Below are 19,360 nucleotides of genomic sequence, written 5' to 3'. Positions count from 1 at the left end.
CTAAGCACCATCCATAGGGCTGCAGCTCTTAAAGGTGTCACTACCACCCCATGTAGCCACTCCGGGACCAAGCTCCCAACACATGGCTTCTTGAGGGTAATACCACATGCAAACCACAGCCCAACTGCACACAGACGAGGAACAAGAAGTTAGGAGGGAACCCAGCTTGCCAAGTCTTAATCATCCAATGCGGCTTGCATCTCTACCAGTAGCTCAGAGTCATCTGTGTGTATGTCTGTACATATGTACATGCACAAGTACTTGCTGAAAATGGGGTATTTAACCAGAATGCTACATCCTCGATGGATTTACCGTCAAGCCTACCTCCTCAGACTCCTCACAAAATCACAATAGTAGTCCAGACAGCTTTTGTTTCAAATCCCATGTTTGTGACTTATATGATAATTGATCACCCCATCTCTACTGCAATCATCTCAGGATTTATTTTGGCTCAACTGTCTTGGCTGAGTTCTGATATCTGTTATCTTTCCCAGTGATATTGCTGCACCACCCTGCCAAGGCAGGAAACAGATCTGTCAGTTTTTTCATATGAAGCAAACCTATCAGAATTCATAATGTGTGAGCTAATGGGGAAGAAAAAGAACTGGAAGAAAAATTGGGAAGCCCATAATATTAGATAGTTAAGAGGGAGAGAGAAATGGAACATTGATGGGAAACAAGAGGATGGCCTTAAAAAATAAGGGTGCTGCATGAGAGTGGAAAGAAGCAGCACTGCTGCCACCCAAGCAGGCTGGGTCCTGGGGTGCCCCCACGTCCCCAGAATCCTTATGTGGTGCTCATCTTAGAAGCCACCACACCTGCTTAGTCGGCAGCAGGCGTTTAAGATGCTGCTTTGGATGCTCACATCCCTAATTGGAGCATCTGGGTTTGAGTCCCAGTTCAGCCTCTGATGCTGACATTCTGCTAAGGCAGCAGGTGATGGCTCAAGTAACTGGGTCCCTGGCACCCCTCTGTGAGACCCACATGGAATCCTAGGCTCTTGATGGCTTGGCCTAGCTCTGGCCATTGTGGGCTTTGGGGGAGTTACTGGCAGCTAGAAAGTGTGTGTGTGTGTGTGTGTGTGTGTGTTTGCCTTTCAAATAAATAAAAGTAAATAGTTTCGAAAATTTGATCAACTCCCTCAACAGCACACTTGGTCTGTGCCAGAATCTTCTAGAAGGAAACTCTATCTTTTCTTTCCACGACTGGTACAGGGCTACATGTTTAAGCTGAAACACGGGAAGAAGAGGAGTTGCCTTACCCAGCTTCAGTGGCATTGCAACACCCATCCTGACTTTTCTTGCGTTTCCTCGTACATCTACCTGAAGTCACAAGATGTTTCCTGATGAACCAAGAGTCTATACCAAGCCCAGCCAGCCCCTGGAAGCCTTTCCTCTGGCCTTTTCCCAAGATAAATACTTGCTAGAAGGTATAAAAGACCAACATCTCCAAGCAGACCAGCTCTGCTGGCCACGACAGGTGACCCAAGCCCCCAGCAGGTAAGACTTGCTAACCCCACTCTGTCCCTGTTTCTGCCAGGAAGTCAGTGATAATATTTCCTAAAGGTTTCTCAAAACGCTTAGTACACATTTGGACTGGCCTTCCTAGCGCTAGAGTTAGCTACCACCACTGCAGGTCTTCTCTGTTTGGTGTGCAAGAAAATGGGATCCACTGTGGGACAAAAAGGCTTTGTGCTCCTGAAAACCAAGTCGCAGAATCAGTTCTGAGAGCTAGGAGGCATCCTAGACTTCTCCTTCCGTCTTGCTTGGAAAGTGAAGCCTAGGAGGCATCGTGTGTCCAGGGTCACAGGGAAGGCTGGGACGGACAGCTATAGACTGCTGCCCCATGCGTATCCCTGAAACTCATCTGACAGGATCGGATCCAGCCACCATCGTGGGGGTTGTACAGTGTTTGAAGGGCTTCCCTAAGTCATGGCTCTCAGATCCTCACTTTGTTTCCACATCTCACACCTGCTGTCTGCAGATGATTTGAACATACACTCAGCTCCAAGTGTCTGCTCCCATTGACTTAAATGCCCCGTGGACAACCGACTCCCGCTAAGGCGCAGGCATGTGACAGGATTCATGCTGGAATGCTGGGAATCACATAAGGTTTCTTTGTGCAACTGGGTGCCCCGAGCCCTTTGGCCCAGGTAGATTGTTCCTGGGGACTTGGGAAGAACCACCGAGGATGCAGAAGGAAAACAGACTCTGTTTCCCTTCCTCCACACTCATGAAACCCTTCTGCTGGCCTCCTGCCGGTCCTGATGCAATCTGCCAGGGAAATAGGTCAGGGCCCACAGACAGAGCCCTCAGCCCCTGCATCAGCCCCGCTCCTTCAGATACCAGTGGCAAGCACCCTGCTCTTCCTTTGCTTCCAGCTAACCAGCTGGCTGTACCTCGGGGTCCTTCCAAGTCCCTCTCTTGGCTTGATTAGTCTGTTAGAGGAGCTCACAGAACGCGGGGAGACACTTGCACTTACTGTAAAAGACACTACTAAAAGGGGCACAGATGAGGAGGCACTTTGGGGGAGCGGAGGAGGAGGGGGACAGAGCTTGCACGCCCTTGCTGGACTGCCACCTCCAGGAAACCACACCCCTGTCCCCCGACTCTGAGCGTACTCAGCTACCTGGAAGCTTGCTGGATCCTGTCCTTTCAGGCTTTCAAGGAAGCTGTATTGCACACATACTCCACACACATGCACAATTGTGCAGACCCGGCGTTAGGGGACTGCAGAAGGCGGGCCAGCAGGACCCGTCTGTTCACATTCCTCCTGGCCTCTCTAGTAGTATACCTTTTTCCAACTAGAGGGGCAATACCCCCTCATGAAATGAGGGTCTTATATACCAACAGACAAGGTAGATTGGGAACTTTCTTTGGGGCTGGGGAGATGAGAGTTTGCATAGCCCACACTGAGAAAGAGGAAGTGTGGTTGCCATGGCCTGACTCAGAAAGGGAGTAACAAGCCAAGAACCATGGATGAAAACCTGTATCTAGCTACGTATACATCTCACGTAGCCATTATCTCATCACAGCATTCTGCTCTGGAACCTGCAGCCGCTCCCAAAGACCAACTAGCATGCTCCTGTGGGGGCCAGAGTTAGCTCTTCTATCATCTCCTGCGAGAACTCATGAAGGACTCTGTCATTCATGGAAAAGATGGCTGGTAATTCCTTCCTTTCTCAGGTCCCCATCCTGGCTCCTTGGCAACTGCCCACCCAGCGAGTCTGTGCGGAAGGCCTGGGGGTTCAGAGTGTGGTCTGCAGGCCCAAGCATCCCCTAGAAACCTGCTCGAAGCATGGACTCCTGGGTCCCTTCCATGGCATTCTAAGAACCTGCAATTGCCAGGATGCTCAGGACATGAGTAGGTCTTTGACAGTATGAGGAGCCTGCTACAAGCCCTTCACCTTCCTCACTCTCTGCCACCTCCCAATGCTCGGCTCCTCCCCTACTCTGGGAGTCTCACCCGCTCGGCACATACCCCACACCTTTTAATGTTCTGACACTCTCCTTGGGCCCTGGGAAAACCAAGAAAATAAGAGATGGCCCTGAGGAGCTCATGGTCTGACAGTGGAAGCAAGATATGAAAGCAGGGATGTATGAGTTAAATCCTACAGAGCCTAAAGAAGAAATGACCTAAGCTTTCATGGAGAAATCGGGTAACCTTCACAGAGGAAGTGACATGTGGGCTGGGTAGAGATGCAGCTTGTGGATAGCTTGGCATGAGTGGTCTAGACCTTGGATCTACCTCCAGATACTCACACTTTGGAGAAGGCTCTGGGCTTGGGGAATGTTTCTATGTTGACCTTGGTAATGGGAATGTAAGTAAATAGCAACACAGCACAGAAGTCTCTGGTTGGCCTTGCTCGTTTGAAACCCCATGCCCCTCTACCCTGGCTGAGGACAGTGGCCCCGCGTGACCTTCTTGCACGTCCCTTTTTCAGTGGCACAGCCCCCCATGGGCCTGTCTCTGCCTCCTGCTGCATGCCCTTTACCCCCATCAACCAGGAACAAGGTAATGGAAAGCAGCCTGAACCGACAGGTTGGCAACTACGGGTTTCCACCTCAATTCATCCCAGACAATGACACATTCTCATTGATGAACCTTCTACTCTCACTTTCTGATTCTGATGGTAATTTGTTATACACCACATTGGTCATTCAGAGAATAATGCCATGGTTGCACAGATGCTCCCTAGCGTTTTGCGAGAACCAGTGCTGTAACGCTTGTTGGGGTCGGGAGCTGGGGTGGGAATGGAAAATCAGTTTTTATTGGATATGGAGTTTTAGTTTTGCAAGATGGCAAAGTTCTAGAGATCTGTTGCACAATAATGCAAACAAGTGAACATACCCTACAGTTAAAATGGTTGTGGTTCAATGTTACATAATTTTTTGAAAAGCTAACAATACCGTTTAATCCCAAACTCTTATTTTTGTTTGCCTGAAAGAGCAGGTTTCTGCTGACTCAGCAAACCTTGCCTTGGGTCTCCTGGAGTCACAGGAAAGAATGACACAGGGAAAGGAGGTGGTCATGGAGTGAACTTTTCCGGGTTGGCACTGTGGTACAGAGTTAAGCTGCCACCTGCAACACTGGCATCCAAAGGGGTGTTTGTTTAAGTCCTGGCTGCTCCACTTTTGACTTAGCTCCCTGCTAATATGCCTGGGAAGGTGGTGGAAAATGGTTTAAGTGCTTAGGTCCCTGCTGCCCATGGAGACCTAGATGGAGTTTTAGCCTCCTGGTTTTGACCTAGCCCAGACCTAGCCATTGTAGGCATCTGGAATGTGAACCAGCAGATAGAAAAATCTGTTCTTCTCTTCCTGTCTCTATACTAAACTAATATATACATACATATGTATATATATATATTTGACAGAGTTACATACAAAGAAGAGACAAAGAACAAGAGAAAGAGAATCTACCATCTACTGTTCCACTCCCAAAGTGACTCCAACAGCTGGGGCTGGGACAGGCCAAAGTCAACAGCTGGGAGCCAGCTTCTGCAGCTTTCCCAGCACATTAGCAGAAAGCTCGATGGAAGGTGGAACAGTCAAAATTCAAACCATTCCCGTACAGGACGCCCATGTGGCCCCTTAAACTAGGTTCTTGAAGGAGAGTAGAGCTGCTGGCAGAAGGGCAGAGCTGGGGACTGCTTGTCAGGCACGCATGTCTGGCGCTGAACCCGGGAGACAAAAGGGCAGGGCAGAAGGCAGGAGAACATCAGAGGCACACTTTAGGCTCTAACATTTTTCAGGTTCAAGAAGACCTGGGGATTGGGCCCTGGCTTGTGTCACAGCAGATTAAGCCACTACTTGAAGCACCAGCTTCCCATGTCAGAGTGTGGCTTAAAGTCCCAGCTGTTCTACTTTGACCCAGCTCCCTGCCAGTGTGGCTGGGAGAATCTCTCTCACCTCCTTCCATCTTCCTCAGCACCCAGCAGGAGCCTGTGCATGTAGCAGATGCTCCATGAGCGAATGTGACTGTCCTTTGCAGGGCCCATTCTCCCAAGGGTTAACTCCACAGCTTAGCTTGTTTCTCAGAGGTGTAACAGGGCGTGCAATCTTGGCATGACACATTTAGCCTCCCAGCTTAACCACAAGTTCCTGCTTCCTGTTTGTCAAATTATGTCCCCAGGGGATTTTAGGGTGGCAGCTTGAGGATTGGATAAACACTGGGAGGCACTAGGCAGAGTATAAAAGACAGCCTGCAGGTTCAATAAACGGCATTCGGCATTCTCCTTACGCGAATGACCCAGTGCGTGTTGTCTTCTTTTCAACCCTAGTCCCTCCGCTCGGCTTGGGATACACGGTGACATGGGCGTTGCCAACAGTCCCTTACTGGTCCCCTTGTTCTGTATGCAGTCCTTCCCACTGGGGCTCCCGTGAGACTCCTGCATGACCTGCATGTTGTTTCAGGAATGAGGCTCCCTCTGCACCACCCTGCGCTCCTGGCTGTCCTGTTCTCACTGCAGGCTGCAGCATCTGTCATAGGTGGTAAGTGCCTCAGGGGACGCTGTACCAAAGCCAGGTCACTGAGGACAGTAGATGTCCAACATCTCGCAGTCTGGGAGATGAGAACCCCAGAAAGAGGGGGCTGGCAAGAGCCACACGCTTCCAGTGGCCCTAAGTTAGGGAGCCTTGCTTAGTGGCTCTTGGTTTCCTCGGTGTTCCCTGGCTGGTAGCTCCATCCTGCCAACCGTCCTGTGACTCCACACAGCCTTGCCTGTGTGTCCTCTCCCTACAACACCCACCACTTTAGGGCCCATCTAATCCAGTGTGAATGGATTGCACCTACAAACCCTATGTCACACAGGGTCCCAAGCACACATGGATTTCAGCTGTGGGTGCTGTTTAACCCCTCTCCATTCTCCTCATCCCAGGAAGGGGTCCTGTGGCCACACTGCAGACCTCAGCCTGAGTGCCACCAAAAAATCCCACCACTCCCCTCACCCCACCCCAACCCCTAGACAGAGGCTGGTGGCTAGCATGCCTTTTGAGGGTCCAGGAGACCACCTCTCCTGGAAGAAGCCCTAGTCTTGCGCTCTGTTGGAGGCCACCTGAATGGTCATGCTCAGTTGGTTGGAATTCCAGAGCGTCATTGCGATGTCACGTTGAGGACCCAGCATCTGCTTCCCATTCCGAGCTTTTCCCTTTAGAGAGGCTCGTGAGCGTGTCCCAGTCTTGGATCTGCCCCCTGCCCAGAGGGGCAGAGGGAGCAGCTGACAAGGAGGGACACAGATGCAGAGGGCATCTCACTGGAGAAGAACGTGATGCTGTCCTCACCCCACTCCCCAACAGGGACCACCAGAGCTGCCGCCATCTCTGATGCTGTGAGCCAGGCCAAGGACCAAGTCAACAAAGCCTTCCTGGACTCCCGAATCAGGTGTGCCTCTGTCTCTCTCTTGCTCTCGCATCCTCCCCACCTTCAACCTACACACACACATACACTTCCCTTGACATGGCCCCTGGGAAGAACAAATGTCTCCATGCTAGCCCTGACCAAAGCAGAGATCAAACTTGCCTTTCTACTCCTCCCCGCTCACCACACCTGAAACCCTCTGCTTTGGGGGGTCCTTGGGAGAGGACTTCTGATCTAATCTTGCACCGACTCTCTGATCTGGGAAGTGGTGCTCAAGTCACACAGGAAGTTCGCAGGTAGAAGTTCTGCCCTTGTGCAAGTAATGAATGACCTTGGGCCTGGTTCAAGTCCTGGCTTCAGGCACGGGTGGCTTGGAAAGGGAGTGCTCTCAGGGACACCACAGCGCAATAACAGAAGCAAGAAAAAGCACAAGGAAGAAGCTAAGCATGCATTTGGCTTCAGGTCTAGCCTCAGTCTGACCTGAGGGACACCTGGGGTATAAGGTACCCCCTCAGAGCCTGTCTCCCCTCGGAGCAAGAGGGGGACTACCTGCTACAGGTGTGGAGTTGGGCATGGTCCCACAGCTCATCTCCAGCTCCCAGGAGCCTCAGACCAGCAGGACTGCCAACACAGGGACGCACAGCCCCAGGCATCTCGCTGTCCTTGGCTCAAAGCTGCCCAAGGCCTGGAGGGAGTGCAAGAAGCATTGACTAGCTTCCCTTCCTCCCTCCTTGCCTGGTTCTCTGACCCCCCTGGGGGTAGGGCATCAGGAGGGAAGCCCCTGGGTAGGGCCAGGGAGCACAAAGACTCCCACCAGGGACCCTCCAGGGTGAAACCTGGGAGGAACTTACCTGGTTATGGTGAAGAGTGCAGCTCTAAGGCTTCACCTTCATGCTGAAATCCCACAGAATTCTGAATGGAACTATATACTAAAGAGCTCCTTTGGAAGTCAAAAATGGTCAAACAGCACAGTCCAGCCTACAGTTATAATCAGTATCCTTACTTTACTCATCAGCAAAGTGGGTGCACAGAGGCTGAAAGCTGCTCAAGTGCACACACCTAGCAGGTGACAGTCAGGAGTAAACCAGCCTATGGACTGCTAAGGCCACGGGGAGGTCTGCAAAGGAAGTCAGGCCAGAGGCAAGGGGATGCTCACTCGGTGGTCAGCCACTGAATTCAGGCGATCCTAGAGGGACCTGGATTCCAAGCAGGCTCTGCCTGGTTCCAGACTCATGCTCCAGGCCAGCACTGCCCAACAGGATTTCCTGTGATAAAAAGTTCTGTATCTGTCCATCCAATGTGGTGGGCCCTAGCCACAAGTAACTGTTGAGCACTGAATTGTGGCCCATGCAAGTGAGGAGCTGTTTTCCATTGTGTTTCAATCTAACATGTGTCTGTCTAAACAGCTGGCAGCACCAGGCAGCACCCTGGGCCTCTGCGTCACCCAGTCTCTTGCAACAGCAGCAAGAACAATGGGGCTTATTTCCTGGGTGTTGTTTTTTTTCCCCCAGGGTGTGGGAGGCTGGGAGTGAATAGGCCTACTGAGAGGTCCGTTGTGTCAGGGCACCAACACGTGCCTACCCTGTTCACCCCTGCAGTCCTGCAAGCAGAGACACTGTGCTGTTGGCACTTCACACAGAGGTCATGGCCTGCTGTGCAGTCACAAGTCTGGCTGTGTGGTCAGAGCCACCTCTCATCTCATACCTGGGGAAAGTGAGGCACAGTTGGGGGGTACAAAGTCCTCAGTGGGGCTGGGAAGACAAGGGGAGGACTTTTCTGACACCCCCCCCCCTTGGTCCACCTCTCTGTGCTGTCACAAGCTTCACAGTGGAAGGGTTTTGGTTTCCCGTGTTCCACATGGAACGTCAAGCAAAAAAGAGGCCGAGCTACAGGTCCAAGGCGTTCGACCCCAGGCTGGGCGCTTTGGCCTTAGCCCCCAACTCCACACCAGTTGCTCCGGGGGCAGATGCAAGGAGGGATGCCTTCAGGTGTGGGGATGGAAATCCAGCAACACCTTATCTTCACAATTCTCCCCAGATTCAGTGGCATGTCAGCTACAAGCAGGCATTCTTCAAGTCTGAATCAGGATGCCCTGGGATTGTGGTGGTTCTGGGGTTCCCCGACACACCTCAGCTATAGCCACTCCAGACAGAACTGAATGGCTGCAGGCGAGCTCCCAGGGCATAAAAGATGGCCAGGAAGGGGTGCCAAGGTCCCGCTGGCTTGGCCTCCTGTACTCTGTGCCTCCCTGCACCCACACCACCTCAGGACCCTCTGTAGGTGGTGAGCCACCAACCCCTTGCACAGGGACCAGGTCAGGATGCCCCACGGATCTCCTCCGCAGGCTGAGGGCCACCATGAGCTCCGGGACGCCCACCACACCACGGCTCTCAGAGTACCTCAAGCATGCCAAGGGCAGAACACGCACCGCCATCCGCAGTGGGCAGGTGTGGGAGGAGTCCTTCAAGAGACTGAGACGGGCCACACCCTCAACCAACATCACAGGTATGGATGCTCCTGAGGGCAGAATAGCGTCATCAGCCCATAGCTGTGGGGAGCAATTCTGAACTCCAGGAAGCACTTCTTGGAACCGCAGTCCAGGCCAGCAGAACCAGCAGCCGCTTAGAGGACAGCTGTCTCAAACCAGTTTGGCCACTTCTGTCAGGGACGGGGGGGGGGGGGGGCATCAAAACCAGCTGCATGAGGGGCTTTGCAGAGAATGCACTGAGACTGTACCCTGTTCTTGTGCTAGAACATCCGGGGGGTGGGTACCCCTGGCTCTGATTTTCTGCCTCCACCAAGCCCTCTGATGGAGATCCAACTTAAGCAGCCTGCTTGTGGTCTGTCTTATTCAGGCCCAGCCCTGGCTTCACTCTCCTGGGAGGTGGGCTGTGAGGGCCCTGCGCCTGTCCTGAAATGCGACTTTGACAGCCCTTACCGCACCATCACCGGGCACTGTAACAACAGGTGACCACGAGCCGGAATCCCAACGAGGGCCCAGCCCCTGGGGGCGAGCCTTGAGGACTCCCACCATCTTATACCCCCAACTCCCCACTGGGACCTCTGCACCTGCTCCTGGGCTGCACCTGCTTCTGCTCCTCAGGACTTAAGGGGAGGCATGGGAAAGGGTGGGGGCAGGCAGAACCCCTGCGTTTGAGGGACACCTCCACCGCCTACCACCCCTTCCTGTCCTGGACACTTTTATGCTTCGGAACCAGGGGCCCACCAGCCTGCCCGAGGCTGAGCGCTGTCTCGCTGGGTTGCAGGAGGGAGCCCGCCCTGGGTGCTGCCAACAGGGCGCTGGCACGCTGGCTGCCGGCCGAGTACGAGGACGGGCTCTCCTTGCCCTTCGGCTGGACTCCGGGGATGACGCGCAACGGCTTCCCTCTGCCGCTGGTAAGGGCGAAATTGGGCAACCGGCACGACCTGGACACACCCGCGGGCAGGAGACGTGGGCGCTCCCTGGCGGTGTTCAGACGCCGCACCACTGGAGGGCAGCAGAACCCAGCAGCCCCAGACCAGCCGCCCTGGGGCCCCGAGCAGTCTGCCTCCCTGTCCCATACTGCCCGGGTTTCCCCTGCTCCATCGCCTGGCGCGCATCAGCTGTTGTCTGCTGTGAGATCGTGCCTGTTGGCCTCATCTGAGCTGACAGCCGCTCCCCTGGGCCCCGCTCCCGTTTTCAGGCACCTGGCACTCCCAAGCCTTTATATGAGGGAGGCAGCAGCCTGGCTTTGTTCTCTCGAGTGGAAAGGGCTTGTGCAGGGCTCGGTTGCAGTTCTTCCAGAACTGACTTCAATTGTCTTGGAATCAAATCACGGGGCCTTACAAGCTCCTCCTGGGGGCTCAACGTGCACTCTTCCTGGGTGCTCTGTGACCTCCCCTCTCTCCACCTGCAGGCCCGCGAGGTATCCAATGAGATCGCAGGCTATCTGAATGAGGAAGGTGCTCTGGACCCAGACAGGTCCCTGCTCTTCATGCAGTGGGGTCAAATTGTGGACCACGACCTGGACTTTGCCCCCGACACCGAGCTGGGCAGCAGCGAGCACTCCAAGGCCCAGTGTGAGGAGTACTGTGTCCAGAGTGGCAACTGCTTCCCCATCACGGTAGCCCCCCTCCTGGTCCCTGGGAGGTCCCCAATAAGCCCCTCGCCCAGCTGACATAGCAGAACACCTCAGTGCATCCACTAGTGTCTCTTGGGACTTGGTAGGTCTTGAGTGCTCATTCGATCGCTTCCCAGGCCTCACCAGTTGTCATTTATTCAGTAAGTGGACATAGCCATCTACCCCATGCTGGGCAGTATGCTAAGTGCCAGGGATTCCAAAGTGAGAGAGATGCTGTCCCTATCCCCAAGGACAAAGGGTTACGGTAGCAATCTCGTCACCTGGTGAGATGGGGGAAGCTTATAAGCAATGCCTCATCCCAGACACTGGCCAAGAGAGTCCCCACCTTACCAGGGTCCCCCAGAGTCATGTTGTCCATGGTGAGACTCTTGGCACGCTGCCGTAAACCGTGACTTCACCTACCGTAAGGACCACCTCATCCCCTAGAAAGGGCTGAGATCGGACGGATGGCTTCAGTGAGCTGCAGGAATCTGCAGGACTTTATCCAGCAGGGAGAGGTAATCATCTCTGGCACCTGGTGGGCCCAGAGTGATTAAATGGTAGCAGGTCTGCATTCCTTCTGAACAGACTTTCCCAGATCACATCCTGCTTCCCTGTCCAGGGCTCTTGGGCTTCTTCACATGAAAACTGCTGAGGCCTAGCCATGAAAGAATGAAGGATTAGACTGCAGGGTGCCATGAGTATCAGCGTATTATGGGCCCAGGGAGGGTAACAGTGGCTTGGGGCATCTGGGGACAGCGTCTGGTACCAAGATCTTAGAAACGTGCCACTACTGTCTTCACATATGAACTAGCCCTTGAGGGGAGCTTCCAGGGCCCCCTGCTATGCCACCCCTGCCGAGCTGCCAAGGCCCACTGTGCCACTCCTGCCGAGCTGCCAAGGCCCCCTGCTATGCCATCCCTGACAAGCTGCCAGGGCCCACTGTGCCACCCCTACCGAGCTGCCAGGGCCCCCTACTATGCCACCACTGTCAAACTGCCAGGGCCCACTGTGCCACCCCTACCGAGCTGCCAGGGTCCCTGCTATGCCACCACTGCCGAGCTGCCAGGGCCTCCTGCTATGCCACCCCTGACAAGCTGCCAGGGTCCACTATGCCACCCTTCCAGTCACCCAGTCTAATCTCCCCACAGTTCCCACCCAATGACTCCAAGCTGAAGACTCAAGGAAAATGCATGCCTTTCTTCCGGGCCGGGTTCGTCTGCCCCACTCCACCCTTCCAGTCCCTGGCCAGAGAGCAGATCAACGCTCTGACCTCCTTCCTGGATGCCAGCCTTGTGTATGGTTCCGAACCTGACCTGGCTAGTCGCCTGCGCAACCTCAGCAGCCCCCTGGGCCTGCTGGCCGTCAACCAGGAGGTCACTGACCTCGGGCTGCCCTACTTGCCCTTCGACAGCAAGAAGCCAAGCCCCTGCGAGTTCATCAACAGCACGGCCCGTGTGCCCTGCTTTGTGGCAGGTAAGTCCAGGCTGGGACCAGGAAGGCAGGAAGGCCTGGGGGCCAGGGTGGTAATCTGGGGACCTCTGCCTATGACCCTTCTGGAGATATACACCAAGCCATTCGTGTCCCTGGCGCCAGTCCTGTTCAGGAAAAATCTAAGCCCCATGGGTTGATCCCCAAAATCAGTAGAAAATAAGATTGGAAATGAGTATCAGAGTGGATGTATGGCCCAGTGGAAGAGACACCAGTTGGGATGCCCTCTCTCCACATCCAAGTACCTGAGTTTGAGTGTTGGCTTCACTTCCCATTCCAGCTTCCTGCTTCTTTTATTTTGAGGATACCTCCTGAACCCTCTTCCACAGTCCTGTGTGGTCAGCCAGATTCTCCCCATTTTCACATATAGGAATACAGAGGTCCAGCACTATTAAACCACTTGCCCAGCTAAAAAGCGTGAGTGTAGAACTGAGATTCCAATCAGTGATTCCCACCCACTTATCCCTCTCCAGCCAACCTCCCTTAAGTGCATTGGAGGAGGGGCTTAGGAGAGGGGCTGGGGGCGCTGTCACGGGCTGGGGCCTGGGGCTGTCCCAGGAGGATCCACCCGCCTGCATCTGGGCTTCTAGGAGACTCTCGGGCCTCAGAGCAGACCCTGCTGGCCACTTCCCAGACTCTGTTTCTCCGTGAGCACAACCGGCTGGCAGGAGAACTGAGGGCACTCAACCCTCATTGGGATGGAGAGAAGCTCTACCAGGAGGCCCGTAAAATCCTGGGTGCCTTCATTCAGGTATGCCCCCCTGGGGAGTGGGCACCTGCTTGTGGCTCAGCCCGCCCGCTTCATGTCACACCTCCTGCTCACTGTACCTCTTCCATAGCCCTCTGTGGCTTCACCCCTATGGCCTCAGGCCTACAAATCCTCCATCCCTCTTTCCATTTCTTCAGCATCTCTAGCCAAAATCAACTGCCCAGATGCAGAGTGTTGGAGAGTATTTCAGGCCTTGTCCCCTCAGCGTCCCCTGCCCCGATGCCATTGTTGGGGTTATAGGCATCGTCACTCCTGGGATTGCTACCAAGCTGTGATTTGGGCTACTTTGAGTTGATTTTCTTCCTTTTGAATTCCCTGCTCCTAAGATCATGTCATATGCATACTCAAGTGACACAGTTGCTTGGCTGACTAATAGGAAGAGACATGTTGATATTAACCACATATTCTAAACAGCATTTTACTTCAAAAGGATTATACCTTCTTAGAAAGTTACAAAAACTACAGAAAGAGGTCGCCTGCACTCCTCACAAAGCCCCCCTCAGTACTAACACTGTGCATAACCCCAGCACAGCAACAAAACCAGGCATCAGGCATTCCAGTAAACCAGACAGCATATTCGTATTTCACCCTTTACAAATGCAGTCGTGCTGGGGGAAGCGGTCCACGTAACAGTGTCATCTGATCACACACATAGCTTCGTACAACTACCACCAGCATAAGGGTGCTTAGCTGGACCTCACCACCTGACTCCCTCCTGCCACCCCTGATGGTAAAGCCTCAACAACCTGCTCCTCCCCGACCCTCACACGGGTTCTCCAGCCCCGTGGCTATGCTCTCTCACTCCTCTGATGTGAAATGGAATCATGTAGCGTGCAAACGTGCAGGGCTTTTTCATGAAGAAAAATATCTTCCAAGTTCATTTCAGCCAACTTGCTGCCTGTATCCATCCATTCATTCTTTCCTAAGGCTGAGCGTAGACCATGGGGTGGATGTACTGTTGTACATGAACCATTTACCTACTGCCGGGCATGGGTTAAGTGCGCAGATAAATACCTACATGAGACTACCGCTTCACTCTGGAGAATTTTCAGGCGTTGCTTCTTCACATAGTTTCTCAGTGTCACACGTTTTTCCTCTACATCTGGAATTCTGTGGATATGAATAAGAGCTCTGTTGTCCGTGTGCCACAGAATACGGGGGTTCTGTTTTCTGTCTGTTGTTCAGATTCAACAAACTCAAATTCTTTCCTATCCCCGATTATTTTCACTGTTGGTTCTACCCAATCTTTATCTCTTCTTCTTAAAGATCTGTTTACATGCTTATTCAATAGGCTGAAAGAGAGGGGAAAGAGATTTTTCCATCCACCAGCTTACTTCCCAAATGGCCACACCAACCAGGTCTAGGCCAGGCCGATGCCAGGAGCCAGGAACTCCACTCTGTTCTCCCAAGTGGGTGGCAGGGGTCCTAGGACCTAGGGGTCCTTGCCAGGCATGTTAGCAGGGAGTTGGATCCCAGGTGGAGCAGCCAGGACTCTACCAAGCATTCTGACACGGGAGACTGGCTTTAAAATCAGCAGCTTAACATACTATACCACAACACTGGCCCCCAGGGATTTTTTGGTTTTGCTTTTTAAATTTCAGTTTGTTTCTTTTCAGTTCTAAAATTTCATTTTACCTCTTTTTTTTAAACATATAATTCCTACCATCTTGCTAAGATGTTCCAGCTGTATTTGTTTCAAAAGAATCATTCATTGATTTTTTTTGAACCATTTTTTGGTCTGCTTTAAAATCTTTGTTGAATGATTTCAACATCTGACTTGTGCTGCTGTTGGCTTTTGATGATTTCTTTTTCTCACTCAAATAATGTAACTTTCTCTTGGTGTTAGCAGTGACTTCCAGGTGGGTCCCAGGCATTCCAGTTTCTATGTTAGGAGACTTGGTTCTAATTTCTATTTCAGTACCTGGTGACCTTGGTCAGGGTTAGCCTGGAGGTCCCAGGCTGCTCAGGGTGTCTGCTCCAGTAGTACTTGGTTGGCTGAGCCTCACGCTGCTCTTCTGGCCCACTGCATTCTAATGCTTGCATACTTGCTACTCCATGCCTGGGCTGCGCTCTGCAGAGCCGATAGGTACTTCTCTGGCTGCCTGCCGTTGCTAAGTAACCTGTAGGGCAGTAGATTCCTCTAGACCTGGACCTGCTCAGTGAAGAGACACGAAGGCCTCCCTGGGGCCACCACTGCAGGCCCAACAGAGCAGCCAGTGGCCTGGAACATGGATTGGGGCTGAGTGGCCAGAACTCACAGAGGCTGGGATGTGTGCGCCGAGGCCTACAGCCCACTCCCCTTACCCCATCCTTTCTCTTGGCTCCTTATTTTTCTGTTCCTATGGGAGGTCCCAGAGTACCTGCTCCTCCAGCCCTGGTCCAAGGATGTGCAGCTCAGAGCCCTCTCATCCTGGAGCCCTGGAGTTCCACTTGAGCTGCCCTCTCCTTGCCAGCTCTCACAGTCCTTTACTCACTGCCTGTTGCGTCAACACCCCAGAGGTGCGGGAGAGGGTGTTGTGTCACACAATGAGTGAACAGGAACAGAGCAAAGTGAGATGATGGCAGCTCGTCCTGGAGCCCAAAGTCCCGTGCATGGCCTGTTGGCTGCCACAGAATCTCATCCTTTGTGTCTTCCTCAAAAGCTCCAGAGTTCTATATTTATTATTTAAAAATTGGACCCAGACGTAAGGTTACTGGCAAGGTTTGCAAAACTCACTCAATGTCTAGGGAGTAGAAGAGGGATGGCAAAATGTCAGAGAGCACAGCTCAACACGGCCCCCTGCAGCTGTACGTGCAAGGTCAAGGTGCTCCTGAAGCCCGCTCTTGGCTGGCAGAAGGCTGACTGTCATCCTGTGCTCATGCGTGTCCTCTTCTTACAAGGTCACCAGCCATCTTGAGTTAGGGGCCCAGACTTTGGCCTTCATTGGCCTTCATTTGGCCTTCTTTGGCCTTCATTTTTTCCTTAGAGGGACCACGACAGGGTTTCCTTAAAGTGACACACAAGGATTGCCACTTCAGCCTCCAATTCATAAGGTTAGAGCAAAGATGGTGATGGGGCTGCACCTCAAATGACCACACCCCATTGTGTGTTCAGAGGAAAAGTGGCACAATCAATTAGCACTGTCCGCCGTGGTCACAGGAGCGGGAATTGTGGATTGTGATTGTCCGTGTGACCACAGACTTCCTGAAGTCTCCCTGTGCCTTCTCACACCCTTTCCCTGGGACTTGCTTCTCCCCCCAGATCATCACCTTTAGGGACTACCTGCCCACCGTGCTAGGAGCCGAGATGCAGACATGGATTCCCCCATATCGAGGCTACAATACATCGGTGGATCCCCGAATTTCCAATGTCTTTACCTTTGCCTTCCGCTTTGGCCACTTGGAGGTCCCTTCTACCGTGTCCCGCTTGGATGAGAACTACCAGCCATGGGGTTCAGAGCCAGAACTCCCCCTGCACACCCTCTTCTTCAACACCTGGAGGATAGTCCAAGATGGTATGTCCTTCCAGGGGAGCATTCCCTGTGGGACCCCAGACAAGAGCAGCAGATCTGTGCTCCTCAGCATCCCCAGGGTTCCCTGTCTCCTTTCCAGGTAGGCTTATCTGACCTCAAGAAGAAGGAATGAATTCTGGGATTGTCCAATAAGTTGCTCTCCTCCATTCTCCCTGAAAGCTTTCTGCTGGCATGCAGGGCCTTTAGGTTGGACTTGGCCCTCTCTCATACCTGGGCTGGGCTGAAACTGGTTTTGCTTGAGGCCTGCCAGAGAAGGGTTCATGCTGCCCCTTTGTGTGTTGCTGGGCTTTCCAGGGGCGTGTAGAGAAGTAAAAGGTCCCGACACGATGACCTGAAGCTTGGTGTCCACACTTGCCCTTCATGCCACTGGGCCCCTCCCCAGCCGCAGGCAGTGTGGACTCGCCCTCCTCCAGCACACCCCGCCTGCTGCCTGCCAGGCTGCTGGAGACAGGGCTCAGCTGCGTGGCATGTCCCCACTCAGCCACATACTAAGGATAGCCTCTGGGCCTCCCTTTGCAGGGGGGCTGGATCCTTTTGTGCGGGGTCTGCTGGCCAGCAAGGCCAAGTTGATGGATCAGAATAAAATGATGACAGGAGAGCTGCGCAACAAGCTTTTTCAGCCAACACACAGGATCCACGGCTTCGATCTGGCTGCCATCAACATCCAGCGGGGCCGGGACCACGGGCAGCCTGGTGAGTGGGCTGGGCTCTCCCCAGCTTGGAGGAACATTTAGCTCCTCTCTGGGCTCCTGGAGACTCCCCTCTGAAACCTTGGGAATCCAACTGACTTTAAAACTAAAGGCAAGCCAGCCACGTTGGGCTTGTTTGTTTTCATTTTTGCCTGAGAGGCATAGAGATGGAGAACAAGAGGCAGAGAGACCATCCCTTGGTCCACCCTTAAATTCTTGCAACAGCCAGGGCTGTTCCAAGGTGATGCCTGGAGCCAGGATCCTAAGCCAGGTTTCCCATTAGGGTAGCGGGGACCAGGTAATTGAGTTACAATCTGCTGTCTCCCAATATACACAATAGCAGGGAGGCAGAAAAGGAAGCAGAGTGGAGACTTGAGCTCCTGGCACCCCAATTTGGGATGTGGGCATCCCAGCCAGGGTCCTAACCCCTGGGCAAATGCTCCCCCAGCCCGGTTTTTAAAACTTCACTCTGCTTATCCCTCATGGAGAGCCAGGTGCACACATCTGCTTCTCTGTTGGAGTTGCTCAATTAAAAAACAACAGCTAACCTGTGAAACCAGCTTAAAAGTCCAAAAACGATGAAGACCAGAAAACTGGTAGCCATTGAGTCTTTCACTCCCATGGAAGGCAATTGTGTGGGCTCAAATCCAAGTTATGCCTTTTTCTACCTGCAGACCCTGGGCTGCCTTGTTCTGCATCCTCTTCCAGCTAACCTCTCTGTACAGTTCTTAGAGTACTTGGAACCACAGTAGGCACCATGGAACCTACTAGACACTAAAGTGTCAGTCACTGCCTTTGTCATGTCAAAGACCATGAGTTCAGATGTTCTGGGCTGTGGGGCTGGAAGGGACATGTCCCCAATGGGAGCCATGAGCAGGAAGGTCCTGCAATGACGTGGCCTCATGGCTTTTCTTGGCCCTAGGGTACAACTCATGGCGAGGCTTTTGTGGCCTCTCACAGCCCCGGACCCTGGAGGAGCTGACTGCTGTACTCAAGAACCCAGAACTGGCTAAGAAGTTACTGGATCTCTACGGGACCCCAGACAACATTGACATCTGGGTGGGAGCCATTGCTGAGCCCCTGGTGGAAAGGGGGAGGGGCGGGCCTCTCTTGGCCTGCCTCCTGGGCAAGCAGTTCCAGCAAATCCGCGACGGAGACAGGCAAGGGCAGCCTGGTTAGATGGGGGTGCGCAGGGGACCCCTTATCCCAGGTGGGGGTCCCAGGGCCACTGGGGAGGGCCAATTCCAGGCCTTAGCACAGGTGGGGTTATTTAATGCCCCCCAGGGGCCTCCTTCTCTCCCTTGAGCAGTACGAGCAAATGGGGAGACCATGTCTCTGTCTCCACAGGTTCTGGTGGGAAAACCCTGGGGTCTTCACAGAGAAGCAGCGGGATGCCCTACGGAAAGTGTCCTTCTCACGTCTCGTCTGTGACAACACCCACATCACTAAGGTCCCCCTGCATCCATTCCAAGCCAACAGCTACCCTCAAGGCTTTGTGAATTGTTCAGCCATTGATAAGCTGGACCTCACACCCTGGGCCTCCAGGGAGGAGTAGGGCCTGGGACCCATAGTTGCCCATACTGCTCAGTAAAGCTCCCCCTGGTCCATGACACCTCCCATTCCTCAACGCTCCCCAGGGACACTCCAGTCCCAGCCCTGGTTGTCAGCCAGGCTTCTGTGCACTCACCAGCCAGGAGCTGGCCCTAGCCCAGGGGACAGACCCCTGCAGCTCTACCACCCGACCCTTCCACCTCTACGGAAACCCTGTTTTCTATCAAGCTTAGTGCCTGTGAGACACCCTTCTGGTCTGGGCTGTCAGCTCCCTGAGCCGACAAGGTGATCAGTGCACTAAGTAAACAGCTGAGGATGGACTCGAGCCATTGATGTACTCTCCCCCTTTGGAAGACCTGGGCAGCTGACCCCGAGTCCTGCGTCTGAGAGGCC

General features: G+C 53.5%; 1 protein-coding gene across 2 annotated transcripts; it reads left to right on the top strand.

Moving 5' to 3' along the window:
* Nucleotides 1-1,473: 1,473 nt before the first annotated feature.
* LPO (lactoperoxidase) lies at nt 1,474-19,287 on the top strand. Of its 2 annotated transcripts, none has more exons than XM_041001272.1 (13): nt 1,474-1,499; nt 5,913-5,990; nt 6,795-6,879; nt 9,200-9,360; nt 9,711-9,822; nt 10,122-10,251; nt 10,752-10,958; nt 12,107-12,431; nt 13,037-13,197; nt 16,457-16,709; nt 17,247-17,420; nt 18,339-18,576; nt 18,764-19,287. In XM_041001272.1, the coding sequence occupies exons 2-13, from the start codon at nt 5,915-5,917 to the stop codon at nt 18,969-18,971; spliced, it is 2,130 nt and encodes a 709-aa protein (XP_040857206.1). In that variant the 5' UTR covers nt 1,474-1,499; nt 5,913-5,914; the 3' UTR covers nt 18,972-19,287. The 2 variants fall into 2 exon arrangements, with proteins under 2 accessions (XP_040857206.1, XP_040857207.1); XM_041001273.1 differs by lacking the exon at nt 1,474-1,499 and adding an exon at nt 6,034-6,058 and having other exon boundaries at nt 5,915-5,980; nt 6,807-6,879.
* The last annotated feature ends 73 nt before the right edge of the window (nt 19,288-19,360 follow it).

Source organism: Ochotona curzoniae, unplaced genomic scaffold (assembly GCF_017591425.1).
Source record: "Ochotona curzoniae isolate NIBS_2020 unplaced genomic scaffold, NIBS_Ocur_1.0 scaffold_2453, whole genome shotgun sequence".
Lineage (NCBI taxonomy): Eukaryota > Metazoa > Chordata > Mammalia > Lagomorpha > Ochotonidae > Ochotona > Ochotona curzoniae.
Note: the sequence above shows the minus strand (reverse complement) of the source record. Positions and strands in the feature narration are given on the sequence as shown.